Source organism: Pogona vitticeps, chromosome 1 (genome assembly GCF_051106095.1).
Source record: "Pogona vitticeps strain Pit_001003342236 chromosome 1, PviZW2.1, whole genome shotgun sequence".
Taxonomy (NCBI): domain Eukaryota; kingdom Metazoa; phylum Chordata; class Lepidosauria; order Squamata; family Agamidae; genus Pogona; species Pogona vitticeps.
Window position 1 is genome coordinate 251,290,778 of NC_135783.1, and position 25,596 is coordinate 251,316,373.

The following is a 25,596-nucleotide window of genomic DNA, read 5'->3' on the forward strand; positions in this document are numbered from 1 at the left end:
TAGCAGCCTGCTTAGGCAGAAAATACTACATAGCTCTGAAAGTGCCTCCTATCTTGTATTAATGAACTTATAAACTGAATATTGAGCTGTATGATAATGTATAATTGAAGACTAATGATGATAATGTATTATTGATATACAGTGGTGCCTCGCAAGACAATGTTAATTCGTTCCGCGAAAACTGCTGTTTTGCAAAAACATCGTCTTGCGAAATGCTATTCCCCACTGGAATGCACCGAAATCCATTTAATGCGTTCCAATGGGGAAAATAGTTGTCGTCTTGCGAAAATCGCCCATAGGGAAAACCATTTTGCAAAGCGCAGACCAGCTGTCAAAATCGCTGTCTTGCGAAAATCAGTCCCTTAAAAAAAACATTTTGCGAGTCATGGACCTGGCTGTCAAAATTGTCGTCTTGCAAAAAACGGTCCCCCAAAAAAGCTGTATTATAAAGCACAGACCGAAACATCGTCCAGTGAAAATCGCCCATAGGGAAAAGTTTTGCAAAGTGCTATAGTAATCGCAAAAACTCATCATCTTTCAAATAAACCATTTTGTGAGGTAATCATCTAGCAAGGCACCACTGTACTGACTATAACTGAGTAACTAAAAGGTGGAAAAGGCAGTGTAGCAGGTCAACAGAACTCTGGGGGACTGATTGGATAATTTGGGGGAAACTACTCATGATGAGCCTACCAAATCTTTCTAAAACTGCCAAAAAAAAGCCTCTGCACCTTCATCTTCAACAGCCCAGTACAGCAAAGATCTATTGATACAATGCTATTTCAAGAAAATTTTCAGAAAGATCTACAAGCAACACTCCAGAAGATTCAAGATACAGTTGTATTGCACAAAGAAGAGACGAAGAAAAATCAAGAAGAATCAAGAAGAAACCATTAAGAAGCCAAACTTAACCAACAGAAACTGGAAGAGAAAATGGATAAAGCCAAGAAACAGATCCGCATGATGAATATGCAACTCCAAGATATCCAGCAAAAGACCACAAAGAATCAACAAAGAATTGAAAAATTGGAAAATAACACAGATCAAACAGAAGAGATTGGATGCATTGAAAACAATAAACCACAAACTAGTCCAGGCTAACAAAAATCTAACAGATTCAATCGCAGTAATGGAGATGGGAAGAGCCTCAAACATTATTAGTGTAACATACAGCCCTGCTCTCACCTGTCCGTCACAGCTGGGCAGTGGAACATCAGCCAATGAGGGGACGGAGGGTGGTGCAGAAGGGGGAGGAGCTGAAATATAAAAGGGGTGTGTGAGGTGTGAAAAAGGGTTCTGGGAGATTGAGAGTTAGTGATTAGTTTGTTTGAAGGACTGTGAGCCAAAATAGTCAGTGAGGAAAAGTCTGTGTGATTTAAAGAATGAGAAACAGTGATTTACAACTTGATTATCTACCTGTGATTTACTCATTTTATTTGATTATATCAATAAACAAGTTTTGTTTTGGAAGAAACACTTGTCCTTTTTAAATATTGATTATAATTGGTGGCAGCAGTTGAAGAGGAAGAGTAGTGAGCACTCCTGGAGGCCTGAGTGGATAGAGGCTTCAGAGTGGCCCACTACAATTAGATTCCAAAACATACCAGAAGACAAACAGGAGAGCTTAACAGAATTGATGGCAACCATTTTGGCAGAGGCACTGGGAATTGCAAAAGAAGAGTTGGAAAATAAGATAAAACAAATATATAGATCAAATTCAAGTTATGCGAGGAAGAATAGAATACACATAAAGTTTGTGAAAAGATCGACAAGAGATGAAGTAGTGTGAAGGACCAGTGAAGACCCAATACAATACAGACAAAAGGAAATTGTGGTATTGAAACAGATACCTTGGAGAATAAGGGAGGGGAGGAAAACAATATCAATTTTTGACTACCAAACTGAATAGGAAAGGAGTAAATTTTAGAGGGCTGGTACCTGAAGAGATCCTGATCAACTGGAACTCAAGAAGATTTAGGCTTGACTCCATCCATAAAGCAAGAGAATTCCTTGAAAAACATACAACCTTCTTCAAAGAAGAAGGACAGGGACAAGATATACATGAAGAAGCAGAAAACAGAGAGAAAAAACACCAGAAGAGGAGAGTGAACTAAGTGAAGAAGAGAATTGGAAAAAGGTATTGGACAAGATCTGAACAAAATACAAAGAGAAAAAAGAATACCAGGGCAACAAAACCTAAATATAAGTAAACAAGATGGAGAATGAAATTAGGATCTTCTCAGTGAACATTAACAGCCTGAATGTGCCAAAAAAAAGGAATCATGTCTTTTCAAAACTACAAAAAAACTAAAACAGATATAATCTGTCTTCAAGAAACACACATTAAAAAACAGCATTACAAATATTTGATTTACCCGAAGATTGGGAAACTCTACTACTCAGCTGCACAACAAAAGAAAAGAGGGGTAGCTTTATATGTGAAAAAAACACTAAACTCTAAACATATCTATTCTGATGAAGAAGGGAGAATCTTAAGGATAGAAATAACAATACAGTGGTGCTTCGCTTGACGAGGATAATTCGTTCCGTTCAAATCGCTGTTAAGCGAAATCCTTGTCAAGCGAAATGAAAAAGCCCTTTGAAATGCATTGAAAACCGGTTCAATGCGTTCCAATGGGCGAAATACCTCAGTGTCCAGCGAAGATCCTCCATAGGGCGGCCATTTTCCAGTGCCTGTAATGCGAGGAATCCACCCTAAAGCACAGCGGGGAGCCATTTTGCACAGCAGGTGGCCATTTTGAAACCCAATGATCAGCTGTTTTTGATCATCGTTAAGCGAAAAATTGGTTCCCGAAGCAGGGAACTGATCAACATTAAGTAAAAAAGCCCATCCAGTCATCGTTTAGCGATCACAAAAAACTTATTGTCAAGCGATTTCCTCATCCAACGAGGTAATCGTCAAGCGAGGCACCATTGTAAACCAAAAAAAGATTTTGATGATAGCAATACAGTGATGCCTCGCTTAGCGATTGCCTCATTTAACGATGTATTCGCTTAGCAATGAGGTTTTAGGAGCGATCTTGCGCTCCGTTTAGCGATGTTCCCTATGGGGAAATTTTGCATAGCGATGTTCGGGACCTTGCTTCGCTTAGCGATGACAGTTTAGGTCCCCCTGTTTCGCTTAGCAATGTCCGTTTTCGCTATTTTAAGTGTGTCTTAAAATGTTCAAAAACTGTTTAAAATGCTTGGAATTGTTAGTGCACCTTGTAAAACCTTTGCAAACTTAATTTGGCTTTGTTCTGAGTCTTCGTTAATTTTTGGTGAATTCCCCCCCCCCCATTGGAATGCATTGAACTGTAGGTTTAACAGCTGTCAAACTAATTAGGAAAATATATAAATTTCTTTTAAATTGGAAAATGGAGGATGAATAGGTCAAAGAAATGGTGGTTCAATGGGTAAAATTTTTTGGATATAATATTGACTGAAAAAAGGCAAAAACTGTGGTCTAGAAACTATAAAATGACAATGGCAATATCTTATAAAAAGAATTTATATGAAATGTTTTATAGATGGCATTTACCACCCAATAGGTTAGCTGAAATGTACTTTAATAGGTCACGTATATGCTGGAAATGTCATAAAAACTGGAACTTATTATCACCTTTGGTGGACATGTGATAAAGCAAAAAAAAAATACATACATAGCTTGTTAAAATAATCAAAAAAATGTAGATTTTATGCCAGAACTCTTTCTATTAGGTATAATACCAGAAAGTGTTGATAAACAAAATGTATATTTAATACTGCATATTTTAACAGCTGCAAGGATTATATTCGCACAATACTGGAAAAATGAAGAAACACCTACAGATCAAGAATTAATTAAAAAGATATTGGACTGCACTGAAATGGATAAACTGACACTGAAAATCAAAGGAAAGGAAGATGCAGAATATTATCAAACATGGATGTGAGGCTCCCAAAGTGGAAGCCATGGTAGGAGTGCCGCTGCTCCCGAAGAGTAACAGCCAGACTCAGACATCCCCCCCATCATCCCCACCGCGACGGGAAGAGAGAGGAGTAGAGACCCCTGATTGGGGGACAGAATGCGGCGGAACCCTTACCCTGAGCAAGGGGGTGGATACCCGGGACTTAGAGGAGGTTGTGAAAGGGTTAAAGATCACCCGCGAACCGGGACGAGTTCAGGCGGGAAAAAGAGGGGAGGAGATAGAAGCGGGGATGGGGGATATAAGGGAGAGGGCCAGGGACATTCCAGGCGGTTGGGAGTGGGTCTGGATGGAGGATCCCTGGACCCACAAGTGGGAGCAGGTCCGGATCCCCCATGAGGAGGCAGAAAAGCGCCGACAACTGGGACTGAAGTCTCGCCCGTCCTACTGGGGAGAAACTGAGGCCAAAGAGTGGCGGAGAAAGCTGCGGGAAGAGCGAGAGGCGGTCGCCAGGGAGTTGGAATGTAAACGACAATGGCATATCGCCGAGTTGAAGAAGCTGGGGGGTTACCCGGTCCGTGGGGTGCCGAAGGAGGAGAGGGATCCTCCTGGGACGGCTGGAGTGGGGACGAGGAGACCTTACCCCTGATTTCCCTGGAAGAAGAGTTGAACCCTGGACTAGGACCTGTGCCGCCCTTAACAGGTCCTTGGAATCCAGAGACTACTAACCCCTTTGTACATAGTTTATGGACCCCCTTAAAACCTAACCATGGTCTCCAAACGTCTCTGAACCCCTTTATGGGTGGTGTAACCAAAGATGTTAATGTTGAAATAAATACGACACCGTTTGATGTTCCTTCTATGCCTCGTCCGTTTATTGAAGAGAAGACAGCTCATACCAACGAACCCTCACAATGGAACTTTTTAAATCAATGGTTACAAGCACGCTGTATAGATTAAGAGCTTAATATGTATTGTAGTTGTATTAACAAATGATTATAAGCTGAACCCAGGTGACACGATGTTAAATAAGCATGGATTGATTTTATAAATAATAATAAGAAAATTTTTAAAAACCTAACTATTGGCATCACCTTGCTAAGCAGCAATCATATCAAAAGTGGGAGAACAGGTGTTTTGGCTGCATGAGGAATGGAGGGATAGGTGGATTATTAAAGCCCACTCCACATACACAATCTTACCTAAGGTACACTGGACTCCTCCAGCTGCAAAAAGCATAACGCTTTTTTGCTGGATTAAGAGTTTTGCTTTTCTCCATCCCAGCAGGGAAACCTTTTGAAAGCTTTTTGTCAATTGCACAATTTCTGCTTTCAAAAGAATCTAAGTACAGTGGTGCCTTGCATAGAGATCGCTCCGTTTAGCGATGAAATCGCTTTGCGACGCATTTTTTGTGACGTTCCCTATGGGGGAATTTCCCTTTGTGATGCTTGGTTCCCTGCTTTGGGAACCGAGCATCGCAAAGCAACGATTTTAAAACAGCCGATTGGCGGTTTCAAAATGGTCGCCCGCTGTGTTTAGGGACGGATTCCTCGCTTAAGAGGCAGCGAAAATGGCCACGCTATGGAGGATCTTCGCTGAACGGTGTGTTTTAAGCCCATAGGAACGCATTGAAGGGGTTTCAATGAGTTTCTATGGGCTTTTCAATATCGCATAGCGATGTTTTCGTTCTGCAGCTATTTTTGCAGAACGAATTAACATCGCAATGCGAGGTACCACTGTACACATGTCAAGAGGGCAGGGGAAGCTCTATGTGTGTTCACATGCATGTGATTCTCAAGTCACTGGTAAACATATAAATTTCTGCTCACCCTTGCTTTAATGACAGAGAGATCATACAGAATTTAAAAGTACCATCAGCAAGTTGACAACCTTCAACTCTACAATTTGTGTCTCTCCCCCACTTCCCCCAAAGACACAGTGGACGTCCTGGGTGAGAGACATAATCAAAATTGGCTAGATGACAGTTAACAAACCAGCTCTAATAGGAGAGAAGTTGTTGGCAGGGTATTGCCAGGCAAACTGTATTCAACTTGTTCTGAACAGCTTAGAAATGTTTAAATTCAGCTTTCTTTCAAAACTCAGCTATCTCTGTAGCTGAAATCCATTTTCAACTAATTTAGTTAGTGTTAGAGCTACCTGGAATGGGCTATCCTCACTCTGGCCCATTCATATCAGATTGTGATGCACTGGGGGAATACCTCAAAGAACTATCATGAAACACTCTCAAATATACTGTACCATGTTTCCCCGAATATAAGACAGGGTCTTATATTAATTTTTGATCCAAAAATGCATTAGGGCTTATTTTTAGGGAATATTTTATTTTTACAGTCATGTCATCTTCTGGTTGCTGCACAATGGTGGAGGGCGGGGTTTCACTTAACTAGGGCTTACTTTTGGGGTAGGGCTTATATTACTACTATCCTGAAAAAATCATACTAGGGCTTATTTTTAGGATAGGCCTTATTTTTGGAGAAACAGGGTAGTAAGTCTGACAGGAGCTTAAAACAGTAAACAAACTTCATGAACTCCTAACTTCAGTAGCTTCTCAACTTATTTTTAGTCTCATTTCTGAGACTTGGCATTAAATAATAAAACTTTACATGGCCTTTGACCAGAATACTAAAAGACCATCCTCTTTTGTGCATACCTAGCCAATTTTCCAAAATGAAAATCTCCAGATAACCCTACCACAGTGGTGCCTCGCACAGCGAGGTTAATCCGCTGTGGATTAACCCTCGCTGTGTGAAACATCGCTGTACGGAAAGAAAAAAGCCATTGGAATGCATTAAACTTAGTTTAATGCGTTCCAATCGGCTGATTTACTCACCGTACAGCAATGTTCCTCTATGGCCGGCAGCCATTTTCGCGCCCTCCCCTCGCTTAACGAGGGCACGAAAACGCTGCGCACGGCCATTTTGGGGTTTCCGGCGGCCATTTTGTAGCCGCGGAACAGCTGATCGGCGGGTCGCAAAGCGAACCTTCGCTCTGCGATTTTCACCCATTGGGGCCGTCGCTCTGCGATCGCATTAGCAATCGAAAAAACGTCCCCGTAGAGCGAATTCATCACTCTACGGGGCGCTTGTTGTGCGAGGCACCACTGTATTAGAAATTATACAGAGCAGAGTGGATTTGATTTACAATTACAAAATCAATTTGAAACACAATTTCAATTTAAACAATTAGATTTCTTTAACAATTTCAATTTAAAAATGTTTTCCTTATTTAATTCAAATTCTAAAAATAAATCATTGATTTTTATCCACCCTGACACAGGTTCCTACTATAAATGGTGCATTATAGTGCATGAATACCCTCCAACAATCAAGAACCTTTTTCTTCTGAAAATTCCACACTTTGCAATGAGACACAATTCTCACAGACATCATTTCTTTCTATAAAATAAATCTGAAAATCTGAATAAATCTGAAAATTAAAAAATTTCTCAGCAATATGCAATTACCTTGTCCACCCTGACCACCTCCAAAACAGGATGGAAAAGGAGATCAATATACCTTGTCTGGACACATAGATGGCTAAAAACTGTAAACTGGTAACAAAGTTAATAATAACAAATTAATTATTTTTCACAATTTTATTTACCAATGAAAAAGTGGAACATTTTCCCCTTATTTCACCAATTTAAAACATAACAATCTCCCCCAACATATTACTGTCACTGTTTATTTAGATTCATCTAGACTTCATAATCATCTTAGAACTGCAGAGCTGGAAAAGATCCTATAATCAGTGGTCCCCAACCTTGGGCCTCCATATGTTCTTCGACTACAACTCCCAGAAGCCTTCACCACCACCTCTGCTGGCCAGGATTTCTGGGAGTTGAAGTCCAAGAACAATCTGGAGGCCCAAGGTTGGGGACGACTGCTATAATCAAGTCCAGCCCCTAACATCCTGCAAAAGTTACAGCCTCCTAAAGCAGAGGGCAAATAGCAGACTAAGTCTGCATTAAAGAGGTAGTGTTTTTGACTATAGCTGGCAGCCTAGTGTGAACAACAGTGTTTTAAACCGCAGCTTAGAGCAACGTTGCAGTATCTGAGAATATCAATAAACTACATGTATGATAATGATGAGAGTCACATGTCAGCAACCAGGAAACAGATCTTTAAATGAATCTGCAGCAGCAACTGGAAACAAACCTCAACTAAAAAGAAACCTTTTCACACAAGGGTGTTAAGCCCAGGCAATCCTATTCTACTAGATTTAGCATAGTGAACATGCACACAACTTAATCATGGATTATTTCCCTGCAATCCAGTGTTTCAACTCCTGTTCCAAAACAGGGTTTAAGTGCCAGATCAGGTTATGCACTACTGTTGTTAGCACAAACCAAATTAATAACATGTTAATGCCACATTGATCCCAAAATAAATTCAATGGAGATAATCTGCATGTTTATCCAGTGGCCTAGCAGGGGGAAAAAACAAAATATGAAGCAACGGGTATTTTACATGTATAGTTTCTAAAGCATCATGCATTCAGCTGATGCTTTGGGAAGTAAATATAAACAATCATTTATAGAAGCAGACTCTGACATTTCTTACCTGTTAACAGAAAAGATTAAAAAGAAAAAAAAATTCTCTTCTTTGTGACTCCTTTCCCATTACAGGGTACCCTGGCAACAGCAAAATCTTTCAACCTACAGTATTAGCAGATTAGCAGACTCAATTAGGTTAAGATGAAGCAGATTTCTTCCTACAAGTAAACACAAAACAAGTTGATAATGTCAGTGCAATATTTCATTGGACAATTCACATAGAAACAAAAAATTATCATAGACAATACTGACAGCTTTCCCCCCCAATACAGATTAAGACACAGAACACGATAGTTCAGTTGGTCAGGATAAGTTCTAGCGGTATACCATATGTTATCTAAGTGTTAATATAATGGAAGTCACCTTTTTAGTTGTGCACTTTTTCATAACACCTCCAAATTTACCCGACAAAGAAACAAATATGAAATTGCTGTATTAAATATGGGTATAGCAATACTGCACATGAGTATAAATACAGTGGTGCCTCGCTTAGCAATGTTAATCCGTGCAGAAAAAAATCGCTGCTAAGCGAAAATAAAAAGCCCATAGAAACGCATTAAAACGTGATTAATGCGTTCCTATGGGCTAAAAACTCACCTTTAAGCAAAGAACCTCCATAGCTGTTCTGGGTTTTTCAGGCTCTTTGGCTGTGTTCTGACGTTTTGCCAGTCTCTGTGGCCAGCATCTTCAGAGGACAGGTTGCTGTCCTCTGAAGATGCCGGCCACAGAGACTGGCGAAACGCCAGGAAGAACAACCTTCAGAACACGGCCAAAGAGCCCGAAAAACCCAGAGCAACCATTAGATCCCGGCCGTGAAAGCCTTCGTGAATATATCCTCCATAGCGCCGCCATTTTCGGTGCCTCTAAAGCGAGGTATCCGTGCCTGAAAACAGCGGGGTGGCCATTTTGTTTACCCGCCGGCCATTTTGAAACTGCCGATCAGCTGGCCGAAAATGGGGGCTTTGCGATGATCACTTCCCTGCGATCATCGCCAAAGCAAATTTCCCCATAGGGACCATCGCAAAGCAATCACTTTTGCGATGGCAAAAAGTCCATCACAAAGCAATTTCGTCGCTATATGGAGCGATCACTATGCGAGGCACCACTGCATGTTGTCAACTGAAATAATGTTCCCATTTGACTTCAATTCATATATGACATTAAATACTAAACCATGTCCATTAAATAATTCAATTTTGACATAAATAGCTTTGAACAAACAACTCATGGTAATTTTCAAAGGTGAACATTGCATATTTATTTATTCATTTAAAATATTTTTACCCCATCTTTGTCCTCAAAAGGACATTTTTAATACAGAAAAAAGCAGAAAAAGAACACATCGTCAAAACAAATGCAGGAACAACTGATACCTTTATTCAACCATTAAAGAATACAAAACAATGCAAAAACAAAAAAATAAAAAAAGCTGCAAATTTTCAATGATAAATCATCTTCTTCAAGGCTGTGCACCAAGTTTACATTCGGTAACAAATATAACATGGTGATCAAAAGACATGCGGGATCCCGTCCATATAACTGAAAATGATCACCCCCACATTAGTCCACAAACAATATAAAATTGGTGCTTTTCTAAATCAGCAGACAAAACTGCTGAACCCATCTGCAATAACCATGAGAGTTCAACAGCAACCACTGCAACTCAACCCAAATTCTTCCAAGTTTAAGTTCTCAAATTCAATTTATCTTCTCTGTTCCTGCAAGTAAAGTGTAGTCTGATGTGGGACTATGGGCATTAATGTACAGGAATCTAGTCCCAAAAGTAACTAACTTTCCATATGTGATTTCTACTTTGTTTTGCTTACAGTGGTGCCCCGCTTGAAGACGAATCCGCTTTACGATGAGTTTTTTGCAATTGCTATTGCGATCGCAAAACGATAATTCCTATGGGGTTTTCCGCTTTATGACGATCGGTTCCCTGCTTCGAGAACCGATTTTTCGCTTAATGATGGTTTTGAAACAGCTGATTGGCAGGTCGCAAAATGGCCGCCCGCTGTGCAAAATGGCTCCCCGCTGTATTTAGGACTGATTGCTTGCTTTACAGGCACCGGAAAATGGCCACCCTATCGAGGATCTTCGCTGGACAATGAGGTATTTCCCCCATTAGAACGCATTAACCGGTTTTTAATGCATTCTAATGGGTTTTTTACTTTCGCTTGACGACGATTTCGCTGTACAGCAATTTTGTTGGAATGCATTAGCGTTGTCAAGCGGGGCACCACTGTATTTGCTATTTCTGCTGACAAGTTTTAGAATTCTAAAGGAAAGTTGTCAGAAAAGGAACTGTTTCAGTTACATTCACCATGTGATAGCTAGCTAAAGCTATCGAAAGAGGTTACCGATAGTGTCCCAAATTGAATTAACTTAAAATTCTTTCCACGAAAATTGTTGTTTTTGAACAGGGGCTTCTGAAAGCAATTTGTCCGCTCTTCAAATGAAAAAAAAGAAAGGAAGTAAAAGAAAAGAAAAAGAAAAAAGTAAGGACACCTGAAAAAAATTCTTTGTGTCCAGATTATTACAATCACCATCATTATGGTTCATCATGACTACTGGTCCTCCAATTTATGCATTCTGTCTTTCGACACTGATTTACATGGAGTGAAATGCTCATCAGGCCATCTTTTCAAAACGTATTTTGTTCTTTTTCACGAGTACTACTTTATCATCAAGCAATCTTGTACAGAAACCAACTGTGAATAATGTCAATATACTGTAGTTGTTTATAGTTTGACACCAGTTATTAGCTGTTTGTGCGAAAGAACAAGGAAATCCATGGAAGTTGCAAGGGATTAGAGCTGTGGTCCCCAACCTTTTCCCAACTGCGGACTGGTTGGGGGGATGCAGCATGCTTGTGGGGGGTGTCGCACTTGCAGGGGGTTGTTTCACACTCGTGTGTGTCGCACTCATGCACTTGCACACACAGGTGTGTCACGCTCACAGAGAGCATGTTGCACATGCACATTTGTGGGGGCAGAGCACGTTCATGTGCATGCCGCACTCACATGTGTGTCACGCTCACGGGGGCGCAAGAGATCTGTGTCCGTAGCCCGTTCCTGCCTGGGCCGCGGAACGCAGCCGGGTTGCAGACTGAGGTTGGGGACTGGTAGTCTCACTGTCCATTAGATTCTGACCAGATAGCCTCTCACCTCACTACAAGATCCCTATCTCTTGCAGTTCCCATGGAGTTTAAACCTTCCCTGTTACTTCCTCTTTTTTTCTGCACAAGTAGATAACAGCTGCCAGAGCCTTCATTCTTCATCGGTGTTAAATGAAAACCTCTGTGTGAACTTTAATTTGTTTGCTAAAGCCTCAAGAATTCTGGCTAGGGGAATTCCTGGTCATTTCTGGGACTAATGTCCAAGAAATATAGAAGTCCCACGCCTATAAAATAATTTTGATTAAAGGTTACTGATTGAAGGCAAAATGCTTTTTAATTATTTCCAGTAGTCAGATCCATTTACTTCTGGAATAGGGATGACTAATTGGTTATCAATGTTCCCTGGGCAGAGGCTCTGCTCCATGTGCAAAGAGTTCTGGACATGACTGGAAGCAAATAGGTGGCAACAATGGCTCAGCTGTGTGCCTGTGATGTAGCGCTGCACAGGTGCACAAGCACACAGTTTACAGAGAATATTGGTTGCTATGTTATTAAAGTATGTGATTTACAACTAAACAGAGCCTTTATATTACCAAGAAACATGATTCAACTATCTCTGGTCAAACATCCCACATATTTTGTTTGACCTACTATCTCTGGTTAGAATACTGAGCAGAATCTGTGAAACGAAGGATTTCTGTTCAGCACCCTGTATGCACGCTATAACCATCAAACAAGAATATTTGTTTGAACACTCAGCCAAACTAGGTGAAGCACCTGACCAGAATCTTGACCACTTGAGAACAAGAGAGAAATACAGTGTGTGGGAGGGGGGACATTTAATCCGAACAGAAGTGTGGGGGAATTTAAAAGTTAACTGGAGAGCAGTATGCAAGTAAAATGTTAACCTTCCAACATTCCTCTAATTAGATTTGCAGCATACACAACAATTCTTTTAGTTTTTAGAAAACTCCCAGAAACCACTTTTAGTTTGCTAATATACCAGCTGGGCCCTTCAATGTCCTAAACTTTCCAAAGCTGAAGCTAGTAGTCACTAGCAAGAATGAAATTTTTCTATAGCTTTAAAAGTACATATCCACAGCTGACTTGAAGATCTAAATGTTCAGTTTGCATTACAAATATAAGTTCTCCTATGTTGAGTTTAATACTTGATCTCAAAAGATGTTTTATATCCTAGCTCATTCTTTAAAACTAGATAAGTTTAATTTAAATCAAATCAATTTTATTAAATTTAAAAAATCTGATGTTTTCTAAATTAAATTTGAATTAAAAATAATTTTATTTTAATCAATTTGATTTTTAGATAATTCCTGATTTTTAATCCACTCTGCTTTAAAACAGACAAGTAGAGGATTTAAGGTTCTCACTCCAGATGCTAAGTGCACTCTTGGTGACAACACTGGGAAATGAAACGTACTCTTATTTCCAATTAATTATCAGAGGCAAAACTAGGAGTCTTAAAACTATAAAAAGGCAACCCTGCTAGCATTCTGGGGAAAATATCTTGGATTATTTCTGATCAACAATTGGAGCTAATGGAAATTCCAACACACATGAACTGGATTCATGTACAGCAACTCTCTTTATGCAATATCGTAATCAAGATATCATTGAAAGCAGGCATAGAATTCAGCCAGTAATGAACAACAGAAGCTACTCCCTCAAGCAGACTGAGTCTCTTCTCCATGAAGACAAAGGCACAAAGAATACATCTCTCAGCAGAGACACAAGTAAAGTGGACGATGGAGAGAAGTCCAATAAAGCTGGCAAGGGAGAATAGAGGCTTGTACCTTGGCTACATCCAGCACACCAGATTGGCCCCACTAAGTAATGTGGGCATCAGGCCCAACAAAATTCTTCACCTCAAATTTAGTACATTCAATAAGTGCCTAGACATTTCATTTTAATATGCTATGAGTGCGCAGACCTATAAATTAGACAACATTCCCTTCAAATTGTTTTTAAGGAGCATTTAAAATGACCAGACGTGTTTTTAATAACTGAATCTACCCATATTGAAAAACTAATGAGTTTTACTTCAACAGAAGAAATTATTACTACAGGATTACTGTTTGATCGCTTTACAGGAATGTAGGGCACACACAAGAAAGGACTAAAGCAGTCAACATTATTGCTTAAAATTCTCTGTATGCCCCATGTGCTCCAGCTACATCTACTGCCAGTGAAACTACAAGTAAAATAGTTCAAATGGCTAGGAAATAGCCATGAACACATTTGGCAAAAATGAGTCATGACTCCTATAAACAGAGGGGGGAATATATATTTTGTTTGTTTTGTGTGTGTGTGTGTGTGTGTGTGTGTGTGTGTGTGTGTGTGTGTGTGTGTGTGTGTGTGTGTGTGTGTGTGTGTGTGTGTGTGTGTGAGAGAGAGAGAGAGAGAGAGAGAGAGAGAGAGAGAGAGAGAGAGAAATGAGTCATTTATAAACAAATAGAGGGGGGAATTGTGTGGTGTGTGTGTGTGTTTGAGAATAACCAAAATCATTCTGAGAACAGATCGCAGTGGGATAATGTTGAAATTGCAAGCCAAAATTGTCTAGGGCATGTATTCTTCCTTCAATACTTTCAAGTGAGGAATATAGTCTCCTGCTAGTGAAAATGCTTAAGCTGTTATTCTCAACTACACCTAACGTATGTAGCTGCAAATAAAAGTAAATATTACAAAAATGTTGTAAGTCTCCAGTGGTTTCTCCCTTTAAAGAGACCTAAGATTGAGTTAGGTGTTACCCTGGAACATCTGACTGCTGAGGAGAATGGGATGTATGCCACATTATCCATGTTCCTATTCCATAGACAAAATTATCCACATCAACTGTTCATACTAGTCAAAACATTACTTGTGGTCACTAATAGTGCTATACCATGTACAAAGTACTCTGAGAGCCAAGAGATCTCTCATTTTCCCACGCTCTTGAAGTAAAGATAAGGAAGGTCTGGTAGGAAGGGACAGTTCCCTCTATCTTCAGACTGGCTTGCTGCAACAGATCCCAGGCTTTTGAAAAGAAGAAACAAATGTGAAAGGAAATTGAGAGTAGAGATGGGGGTATTTGTATTCATCTACAAATACAAATATCCCCCCACATGTGGAAATAACGAGAGTCCACTCACCATTTCATCGCTGACGTGAGCTTAATGGAGCCTTCCTATCATACTGTTGTCTGCAATAGATTAACCACTCCTGGCAGGAGGCGGGATGACAAGCCTCTCTGCCAGGTCACAGAGTGGCTAATCCACTGCAGGCAATGGCGCGATAGGAAGGCTCCGCTGAGCTCACATCAGCAGTGAAATGGTGAATGGACACTCTTTATTTCCACCTGAGGGCTGATATTCGTAGACGAATACGAATACCCCAATCTCTAATTGAAAGCTGTGTAAATTAGACCACCTTAAATAGGCATTATTCAGAATATTTCCTTGAACACAGAAGTAAAGGATACATTTAGTAGTCCCACACTTAATGTCATGTTTTCCCTCCTTGCATACAAAGCAAACATCTGTAGGGTGAAATATGACATGTATAGACATCTGGGGGGGGGGAACTGCACCAAATCTGTCACATTACAGTCCCATCGTCACCAGTATATTCAAGTATATTAAACCACACCTAAACAGACTTTCACGTGCTGGACATATCAAGAACCCAGGGTTTCCTCAATCCATTCACAAAAGGAAATGATCTGCTTAACAGCCTTAGTAAACAGATTAAAACACCTTTGTAACTGATTAACAACAGCAATGATATAATGGCTTTCCTTCCAAAATAGGCTGGTAAAGTAAGGTAGCATTCATATTCAAAGTTGATTTTTGTTTGAAAGTAGAATTAGCTCAGTTCACTTCAGCTACAATTGCAGAATCAATATTGGCCAGAATCATACTAGAATTTTACTCCAAAAGAAGAGAAATTCCTTAAGTTGTAGTGGCAAATTGCAGCTAACTGTCAAATTATGAGTGCATGTCTGGTTGCACTGCTAGTACATGACCAGGCATAAAACTGGAAGTTTACTAATTCACTGCAATCTACCACTGAAATGTGTGAGATTTTATTTACTGAGATTTAGTGAATGCAAAGTATATCCAACAAGCATAAAAGTCTTTCTAGACCTCTTCTGACCTCTCCAGGAAACTGGGATTATTATCTATAACAGACTAGATATAGTTTGCGTACTGTTGATTTTTAAAAAGGTTTGTGGAAGTAATTTTAAACACTTTGTAAACACTATGAGATTAGTTCATTATTAGACATCTTTTGACAGTTCATTATCATTCATTATTAGACATCCTTTGACAGTTCAAGATAGACATGAAGCAAAAGGAAAATACATCCATTGCAGAATAACTTGCCTAAAGACTTGACAAAATAGGAAGCAATCTTCTACAATTTTTTTCCAGTAATTCATTTATATTCTGTTTTCCTATGGAACTCAAGAAGCCAAAACTCTCTCCTGTCAAGAAACCAACTGAGTCAAGATCTTCTCAGTTTCAACAAACTTTGCTACTTTATTCCATGCACTGACACCTAGTTCTCACACTTTTAGGCTGCTGCATTGTTTTATTCTTATTTAGCAAGTGTTTACAGTCCAGTTTTCTAGAAAGAAGAAATCTAAGTACGTCCAAAACATCATTTTTAAAAATCTTGTAGCTTTTAAAAATACAAGTACTCTGAAAATGCAAGAGGATCTGTCTATATGTCTCTTTTAGCCTATTTTAGAAATCAATTAGAACAGACATTCTACAAATCCCTTCAATATATTCTAAACAAAGTATTCTGTAAGATAAATATTATATATACAATGTCATTTACCTAGTTTATTGATCTTTCCACTTCAAGTTATTTTAAAGCACAAAGATCCTTTGGAATATATTTTTTCCTCTTCCTCCTCTGTCTCTCTTTTAGCACCTCTTCCCCTCATTCCTCCAACCCTAATTAAATATTAAGCAGCAACAAAAACAAATTACCAAAAGGACTTTTTTTCAGTTTAGTGTGTTAATTTTATCACTTTTAGTATGGGGGGGAGAAAGTCACAGAATAGAATATTATGGATAACACCCTTAGAGAAAATATGACAAATGTCTGCCTCAGGGTTGATTTGATTTAATTGTTTAAATATTGGATCTTATCACAATTAAAATCAAAAACATTTTTATTTAAATTGTGATTAAAATAAATTTGATTTTAAAATTGGTTTGCCTCACCTTCAGGCAAATCTACTAATGCTTAGGCTGTACCACAAAACTCTGCTCTTTAAGTGGCATATCTAAATGCAAACATATTTAAAACTTACAGAGACTGCAGATTTATGTCCAGGGATTAATCCAGAACTACCTGCTATTCTGAGTTCCACGTGCAAGTCTGTTTTAGTTCACAGTGGGCTGAATCAGTGGGGCTTTCCCACTAATTAATATGCTTCATGCAGCCTCTCCCCCAATGATCTCCTCTGGAGCACACAGCCCAGAACAGTGAGAGAAAGTAACAACAAGGACTACACCAAAAGAAATGTCAAGAATTGCCTTCTCATTTCTGCTGGAGGGAGCTTTCCAAAAGAGAGCTGTAATCACGACATACTCACAGCAGCAGGAAAGAAGCCAGATCCAATCCAATATGCTACCCAATATGTATTTTATTCACATTTATGAAAACCAGATTTTATTTTGTGTTCTCAAATACTGTAATTTTTGTCATTTGTCCCTGGTTAAAATAATCTCACCCTATCTAATCAATAATGTGTAGATGATGAATGACTCATCATCTTTTAACTATCTTCTACATTTTCATTAAGAACCCAGGGCTGCTGGGCCCAATATGCATACCCAGACCTAGTATTTCCAAGCTTCAGTCTCAAATTTCAATTTAATGATAATGGAGGAAACGGAATCATTTTTACAGTATACTAGTATAAGCCAAAGTAAATAGATATCCAAAATCTGTGACTGCAGTCTTTTATTTAAATCCATTTTAATAGTAGTTACAGGTTCTCCAAAAATGGATGAAGACCAGAGTTCGGTGGGGTCATATACTATTTTCCAAACAAAAGTTACTCATTTTCTGCAATCTGTCTTAGTAGGAAAAAAACATTTGAGTACATTTGTACAAACAGCAGCTACAGTGGGGTCTCGACTTACGAACTTAATCCGTATTGGAAGGCAGTTCTCAGGTCAAAAAGTTCTTAAGTCGAATCTGCATTTCCCATAGGAATGCATTGAAAACCATTCAATCCGTATCTGCTCTTTTCATCCATAGAAACTAATGGGAAGCTGCTATTCTGCCTTCTGCCACTAGAGGGGGATATTTTTTCTTTTTTCCTTTTAACCTAAGATGACTTAGCTTAAAAAAAAAGAAAAAAAGAGTTCGTAACTCGAATCTAAGTTTGTAAGTCGAGTCCATATATTCCTATGAGAGCGGTTCGTAAGTCGAAACGTTCGTATGTCTAGCCGTTCGTAAGTCGAGACCCCACTGTACATGGAAATGGGTAATTGCACCAATATTGCCAGAGATGTTCCCAATAACTGTGGCCTGATCCAAACCAGCTGCCCTCCAAACTACTTTAAAGAAACATTTAAGGAGAAAGAAAAGAGAACTGACTATCAATGTTAGGTTTAGACTGGCCCTGAAACAAAATGCTAGCCACCTTGAGCACCTGTTTTGTTGAAAGGTGGGATATAAATCTTATAAATATATTAGTCCATTACCATCATGGATGAACACATCACCACCAATCTTTAAAAATAACTTACATACTGAATGGGACTACAGAGCTGCATAGTTGATTTCCCCATGTTGGGCTTATCTCACATCTTCTTTGTGTTGTGCAGCATAATACATATTTATTTGATAATTTTAATTTTATTTAAAATATCTTTTACCCTGTCTTTCTCCTCAAAAAGGAGCCAAGACAGCTTACATCATTAAAATACAGTCTTTTAAAGCTAACAACAATGAGCATACAATTACTAAAAGGGATCAAATGCATACCATATTAAAAAGCATAAGCAACAGTAAAACACATTCAAAGTAGTAAAGTAGAACAATCTATTTTAAAAAACCCACTCAGCAGCTAGTCACTCAGGGAAAGCTTGAATGCAGAAAAAGTCTTTGCCTGCTTATGAAAGAACAGTAACAATGTGGCCAGCCTGGCCTCCTGTGGCAGGAAGTTCCAAAGTATGGGAATAGCAGCAGAGAAGGCCTTCTCCCATGTACCCAACCAAACTAGAATTACTTTGAAATTACGTAAGAAAATGTGCTTCAATTACAACTACGACAAATGTTAAATCTACATTGACCAGAATACATATTATACTTTAAGTGGCTCCTGCATTTAATCTTACATTAATAACATTTACACGGATAGCAGAAGAGGCTATCTGCACAAATTTATGCATGTCTACTCAGAAATAAGTTGCAACAAATTCTTCCAGGGTAAGGTGGGTGTGCCCAGGTAAACTGGGAACTTCAGTTTCCGGTCAAAAATAGCCTTCAATTTCTGTCAATCATGGCATACAAAAACTGTCTTCACCACTGGTGGCAAGTCTTACTTATTCTACACAAGCCCTATTTATATGAATACTTCTAATCGATGGTTGTAAAAAATGTATTTAAGACATCTTTATACAGACTTTCTGGGCAGCTAGGGAAAAAAACAAATGAGAGAATTTGTGGCCATCTAATAGATCTCTATTTGTAAATTAAGGGCACATTCACAAGTGTTGTAACACATTATTTTTACCCTCATATTTACTGCAGATGTTAATTTCCCCTTGCATCCTGTTGAAAAGCAGGATGAATATCAAGTGAAACAGAGGAGGTGGGATATGGAGAGTAGTGAAATATAACATTATGAATGTAAAAGCACTCTCTGTTTTAATACTATGCCAGATCCTTGGAAATATTATCTGAGAAAGAAGAATTCACAAATTCAAATCAAGAAGACTGGTGCATCATAAATCAAGATAGATGTAGGGGAATGGATCAATAGATGAAAAATCCAGATGGCACACACCAACAGAATATACCACATAGTTCTGGAGAAAAAAAGGAAAGCAATCAGACAGCAACCAATATATATATAGTGGTGCCTCGCTTAATGATGTTAATTGGTTCCCAAAAAAACATCGCTATGGGAAAACATCGCTAAGCTGTCAAACCGACAGTTCAATGCATTAAAATGGGGGGGGAATTCACCAAAAATTAACGAAGAGTCAGAACAAAGCCAAATTAAGTATGCAAAGGTTTTACAAGGTGCACTAACGATCCCAAGCATTTAAAACAGTTTTTGAGCATTTTAAGACACTTTAAAAATAGCAAAAATGGAACATTGCTAAGTGAAACGGGGGACCTAAACTGTCATCACTAAGCGAGGCAAGGTCCCGAACATCGCTATGCGAAATTTCCTCATAGGGAACATCGCTAAACGGAGCGCAAAATCGCTCCAAAAACCTCATCGCTAAGCGAATACATCGTTAAACAAGGCAATCGCTAAGCGAGGCACCACTGTATATTAAAAAAATACTTCCTGATCCTTATCTGGCTGAGTGTACACAAACATTAGATAATATCAAACCCCAGCCATCTAAGTAATGTAATCTAACAAATTCATGTACATCTGGAGGGACAAGTAGGACCCTAACTTATTCTGTAGATAGTTATCCATTTTCCAAGTTTATTTCCAGCTGGTCCTTAAATATCATTCATCTTGCTACTGTTGAAGAACTTTTTTCCTCAATAACATTTCTTACAGGAAAGCTAGAGATGTTATGCAGGATAGCAGTCAAGCTGATAGTCTTCTTCCTGGTAGAAAAATAAATTCCTGTCCTTAACTTTTTGGAGCTCAGATGTTAGCAAAACCAAAATAAATCACAACAAATATCATAAACATCTTTCCACTATTCTGATACAAATTCTTTTAAATGAAACTACCTTCTCTAGTAAATTTTCCAACAGATGACCACCTTTGCTATACTTCCTGGGGATAACAGCTGAAGTCCAGCACATCTCAAATACATCAGTCAGCGAAAGCTAAACTAATACTATGAAAAACTATATTTTAAATATCCATACATACTTGATTTAAGTAAAGTTAAATATTTCAAAATTTTTAAATCAAACAACTGAAGTCAGTTTTTCCCTATCACTCTGTCCAGAAAGTCTGGGACAGTCTATTAGAAGGAGAGAAGAGAGTCAGCTTTGTGCGTGAAAAGTTTTATGTCCCAGCAAAACTCCTGACCTAAAACAGAATGTTCACATTTGATTTCTCTACTGATCACAATCAAGAAGCAGTTCAGTACAATATACTGCATAACTTCTTATTATCTAGGTTCACCTTCAAATCCTGCTTGATAACCTCCCGGAAAGCCTAACAGATGTAGGCTTCTACTACTCTTAAGCAAAGAATAACTTCAAACGTCAATTCAGGCAAACATTTTTGAGGTGTTTAGATTTGTAAATGTCAAGGAGGGCTCGGCTCAACGGGGGATCTAAATGACACTCTCTATGACCCCTTAAGGCCTGAAAACAGGAATTAATCCAATACCGAGCAACTGCATCTCGAAGACAGCACGAAGGAGAGAATGAAAATGCGTGTGGGTGCACATACACGTGTCTTCCTCATCCAACATTTCCCCCTCTTTTCGGCAGGGGAACGGTTATTTGATCAGGCACCGGCCGAAAGGGAAAGAAAGGACGTCGGCATCTGAGCATACCTCTCTCGGCGCCCCTTCCTCCCACGGTACAGAGGAACACAGGCTGCTCCCACACAGAATCGGGGGGCTTAAGGGGAGCACGTCTCAGGAAGCAAAACAAAGCAGGCCCCTTAGGCCGCTGCTCGGAGTAGAATGGCGGAGGAAATGAGCGTGGAGGGAAGACCTTATTCCGCTCGCCCTCCAATTAAGACATGAGAAAAAGAGACTGCGGTTGACAAAGGCGGTGATCAGAGAGAAACATCCACCTCAGCTCAAGCCATTCCTCTCCTTCCCAGTGCCCACCCGATCCCATAGCTCAAGAGAAACGAGGGCCCCCCGCTTTCACTCTTCCCGTACCATAAGAGTAACAAGAATTTCATTCAAGCCGCTAAAGAGAAAGCAGGCCCACGTTCAGAGCCCCTACCTCAGCAACTGGGCCTCCCCCCGGCGGACCCCCCCGCTCAGGCGGGAAAATTGCTCCTCGCCACCATTACCGAGACTTCAAGATGGCGGATATATCTCTTCCGAGCCCTCCTCTATCCCCGTCCCCCCCATTCCTGCCAATCATTCCTCTACGGATTACACCTTTCCTCATCAATCACCTTTTCTATTGGACAATGGTGAAAGCTTTACTTTTCTATTGGCTTCACTGTGCCGTCGATCATAAAACAAAGAAGCCCACTATTGGGCAATAAAGGGATAAGGGACGAGGTCATGGCTTCACTTAATCCAATCAGCATGTCCTGATATGCGCCTCTAGCTGCCCACAGTCAACGCCTTAGCAACAGTCTTACGTCATTTTGAGAGACGTTGATATTGTCCATCCAGAACCTGAACTTCCTTTTAAAAATAAACCAACATTAGCCAATCAGTTACAGAGATCTGCAAACCAATGAGAATTCACCTTGGGCAGAACAGAAGTCAGTCCTCACTCCCGGATGACGGTAGGGGAACGTACTTTCCTATTGGTTAGAGTAACAAACCACACCCTTTCATGAAATCGAGGAACTCAAACAGCCTGGCAACAAGGGCTTAATTAACAGCTGTAGGAGAGGTTTGACATGCGCGTCCCCAAAAGAACTTGATTATCGTCTTGACAGACTGCTGGAGCAACAGTGGGGAATTAGCTCAAATGGTAGAGCGCTCGCTTAGCATGCGAGAGGTAGCGGGATCGATGCCCGCATTCTCCAAGCTTTTGAGAGCGCAGTTCTAATTTTCCTTTTCTTTATTCTCTCCAAATGCCCATATATTTTACATATTCTCTTACATATTCTTGGTGTCTCTTTGATAAAGGCAAAAAAAGACTTCACTGTTGTCTCGTGCCAAAGTCGTGTTATCAGTTTCCCACTCTTCAAACTTTACAGAAAAGATACCCAACATCATAAATATAACAAGTTCAGTGTTTTTAGACTGTGTATAACACAATTTCAAAATGTGCTGTTTCTGAGGCAAAGATGGAAGAAAAGACACAAAGTTTACTCTTAACCTACTAAACGAACTTCTTAGGAGTCCAGTAAGCTGTGATTAAAATGTGGTAATTGCAATACTTTTTTTCAGAAGTAGTTATAATTACAGTATTTTGTCCAACATGCATGGCAAGTCTTTCCACAAAAAGTTTCAAAGGTTGCCGTCCTCTACCTGCTTGCCTAAGAATCCCATTGAACTCAAATCACAAAGCATATCTTGTGTGTTCACCTTGGAGAATAATTGTAAGGAGATCGAGATTTAAATGATCAAAAATACGCTTCAGGATGACAGCTTCATTTTATGAGGAAAATAATATTGGTCCCAAGAACCAAAATACCCCAGTCTCCAACATTCTGGGTGGCAAGATGTGCACCTCAGTGCCTCAGTGTCATCAGCAGTCAGTGAAAAGTTGGAAGAGTATTCTGGGCTGTACGTTTGAGGCTACTTTTGTATATTCTGTTTACTTTACCCTGATTTGCTTGTGACATCCTTTATTGGGGCAACTGTGTCAGTAACCACAACATCCTTATCAAGGTTGCAATCCTATACACACTTGCCTGAACACAGTTTGGTCATACTTCTAAATCAACCTGTATAAGAGTATACTCTAAGAATCTACAGTAGCCCCTTATCTTTCTCTGCACCTTAAGCAAGCCTTGTTTTCACTGTTAATTGCAGCACTAACTGCTCCTTCCAAAGTCCAAAACTAAGGTTGTGAAGTGGCTTCACGAAAGTCTTCCCAGTGCCTTGCTTAGATGTGTCTTGTGTAGCTTTTCAAGATGATCTAGAAAAAGGAACAAGTACTTTAAAAGAGGGGGAGCCAATATAATTTTTAATTTTAAAAAATCCGTTCCTCCTCTTCAGGCAGTTCCACCTAAAAAAGTTGTAGGGGCAAAGGGAGAATGTACACTTGGGCAGCTGTCAAATATTCCTCAGTATCAGTATGTTCCATTGTCTGTTTCTGGTCCTGAATGCAGGCTTGGATTGATTCTGAAGGCGTCCAGTTGATACATTTAAAATATAAAATATATCTTAGCCTAACCATAGCTAATTTGCTTTCTGTAGCTTGCTTTACTATATGAATGTTTTGCTTAGGCAGGCAAGAATGAATAAGGGAGGAGGAGGGGTGTCTGTCAGAGTTTCTTCAAATTTACAATTAAGGTATTTCTAATTAAAAGTCTATCCTTGGAAAGCTGGACCGTAGACATGGGAAATTTACTGTTCAAAGTTGGGTTCATGCAGGAATGTGTACCAATTATAGAAACCCCTCCTATTTCTCCACCTCTTCCCAATTTATTTATATGTTTGTTTGTTTGTTTTATTGATTGATTGATTTGATTTGATTTGATTTGTATCCTGCCCATCTGGTCTATACAACCACTTTAAGCGGCTACTCAACCCTCATTGGTCCCTCTTTCATGTTATCCCTTATAAAAATGTATAGTTTTGTATCGGGAGCTCACTTCTCTGCATGTTTTCTGCGTATGAAGTTTGCGCCTATTTTCAGCTGAAAATAAACATTTATTGGATCTCTCTGTCTCTGGTTGATTGATTAATGTGTTAGAGACAGGCAAAAATCCAGGTATTCATCCTAGATCCTTTCAGTTCAATACAACCCATGTTCCTAAAGCCCAAATTGCATGAAGTTGGAAGGCTTGGTCACTATGTTGGATAGAAGATACAAATCTGAAGATTGAAAGGGTTTATACATGTGCCTCTGCAACTGCTAATATTCAGTAATGCATAGGCATAATGTGTAATGCAAATTATTTTCATTCCAAATGAGTCCCATTGAGCTCAAAGGAGTTCACTCCTGGGTAAGTAAATACAGGATTGCAACCACAGCCACTGTCTCTGTTCAAAATAGGTACAGTACAGTGGTGCCTTGCTTGACGACACTACAGTGGTGCCTCGCTTAACGAGTGCACCATTTAACGACGAATCCGCATAGCGACCCGTTTTTGGGGTCGCTAATGCGATCGCATTGCGATGTTGAGATAGGCTAAACATCGCATTGCAATCATTTCTGCACCCGGCGGCCATTTTGGGAACAGCTGATCGGCGGTTCCAAAATGGCTGCCGGGTGCAGAAAATGGCCGCCCGCACCATTTTTGTGCCCTGCCCTCGCTTACCGAGGGTGCGAAAATGACGGCACTATGGAGAAACTTCGCAGAACGGTGAGTTTAAGAGCCATATGGCGTTTTCCGTTCCGTATAGCGATGTTTCCCCATAGCGATGGTTAATCCGGAACGGATTAACCGTCGCTATGTGGGGCACCACTGTAATTCATTCCAGCGAAATTGCTGTAGAGTGAAAACATCGTCAAATGAAATTTTAAAAACCCATTGAAACATATTGAAAACCGTTCAATGCGTTCCAATGGGCTGAATACCTGTTCGTCCAACGAAGATCCTCCATAGGGTTGGTCATTTTAGGTGCCTGTAGTGAGAAAAATCAGTCCTAAAAACAGCGGGGGGGCATTTTCTTTAGCCGGCGGCCATTTTGAACCCCGACAACCAGCTGTTTGCTGATCATCATAAAGCGAAAATCGGTTCCCAAAGCAGGGAACCGATCATCGCACAGTGAAAAAACCCCATTTAAACCATTGTTTTGCAATCGCAAAAGTGATCGCAGAAACATCAACATTAAGCAGATTCATCGTTAAATGGGGTAATCATCCAGCGGGGCACGACTGTATAGGGGGAAATTAATGTAATGGCCTGAATGTGCCCAAGAAAGCAGAGTGTTGTCATCCATTATTAAAATTAGAAGTGCAAAGTCTCGTTACACTTTTCACTCTCCCTCCAGACAACACCT

At 39.7% G+C, this 25,596-nt stretch overlaps 1 protein-coding gene and 1 non-coding gene across 44 annotated transcripts in view; one reads left to right on the top strand and one right to left on the bottom strand.

Moving 5' to 3' along the window:
• Positions 1 to 21,909, bottom strand: part of PPP6R3 (protein phosphatase 6 regulatory subunit 3) — a 79,862-nt gene extending 57,953 nt beyond the window's left edge. For 9 of the 43 annotated variants that reach the window (XM_078383607.1, XM_078383606.1, XM_078383605.1 and 6 more), the window contains exons 1-2: positions 1,939 to 2,551; positions 1,186 to 1,256 (exon numbers count right to left, since the gene is read on the bottom strand). In XM_078383607.1, the coding sequence (XP_078239733.1) occupies positions 1,186 to 1,256; positions 1,939 to 1,990 (123 nt within the window). In that variant the 5' untranslated portion in view covers positions 1,991 to 2,551. Of the gene's footprint in view, positions 1 to 1,185; positions 1,257 to 1,938; positions 2,552 to 7,392; positions 7,480 to 8,491; positions 8,643 to 16,441; positions 16,561 to 21,736 lie in introns of those variants that run through there. The other 34 variants (XM_078383610.1, XM_078383640.1, XM_078383636.1 and 31 more) reach the window with 8 other exon arrangements.
• A 520-nt stretch (positions 21,910 to 22,429) lies between these two features.
• TRNAA-AGC (transfer RNA alanine (anticodon AGC)) lies at positions 22,430 to 22,502 on the top strand. The gene has a single exon. It is a non-coding gene; the product is annotated as a tRNA-Ala (tRNA).
• Positions 22,503 to 25,596: the final 3,094 nt, after the last annotated feature.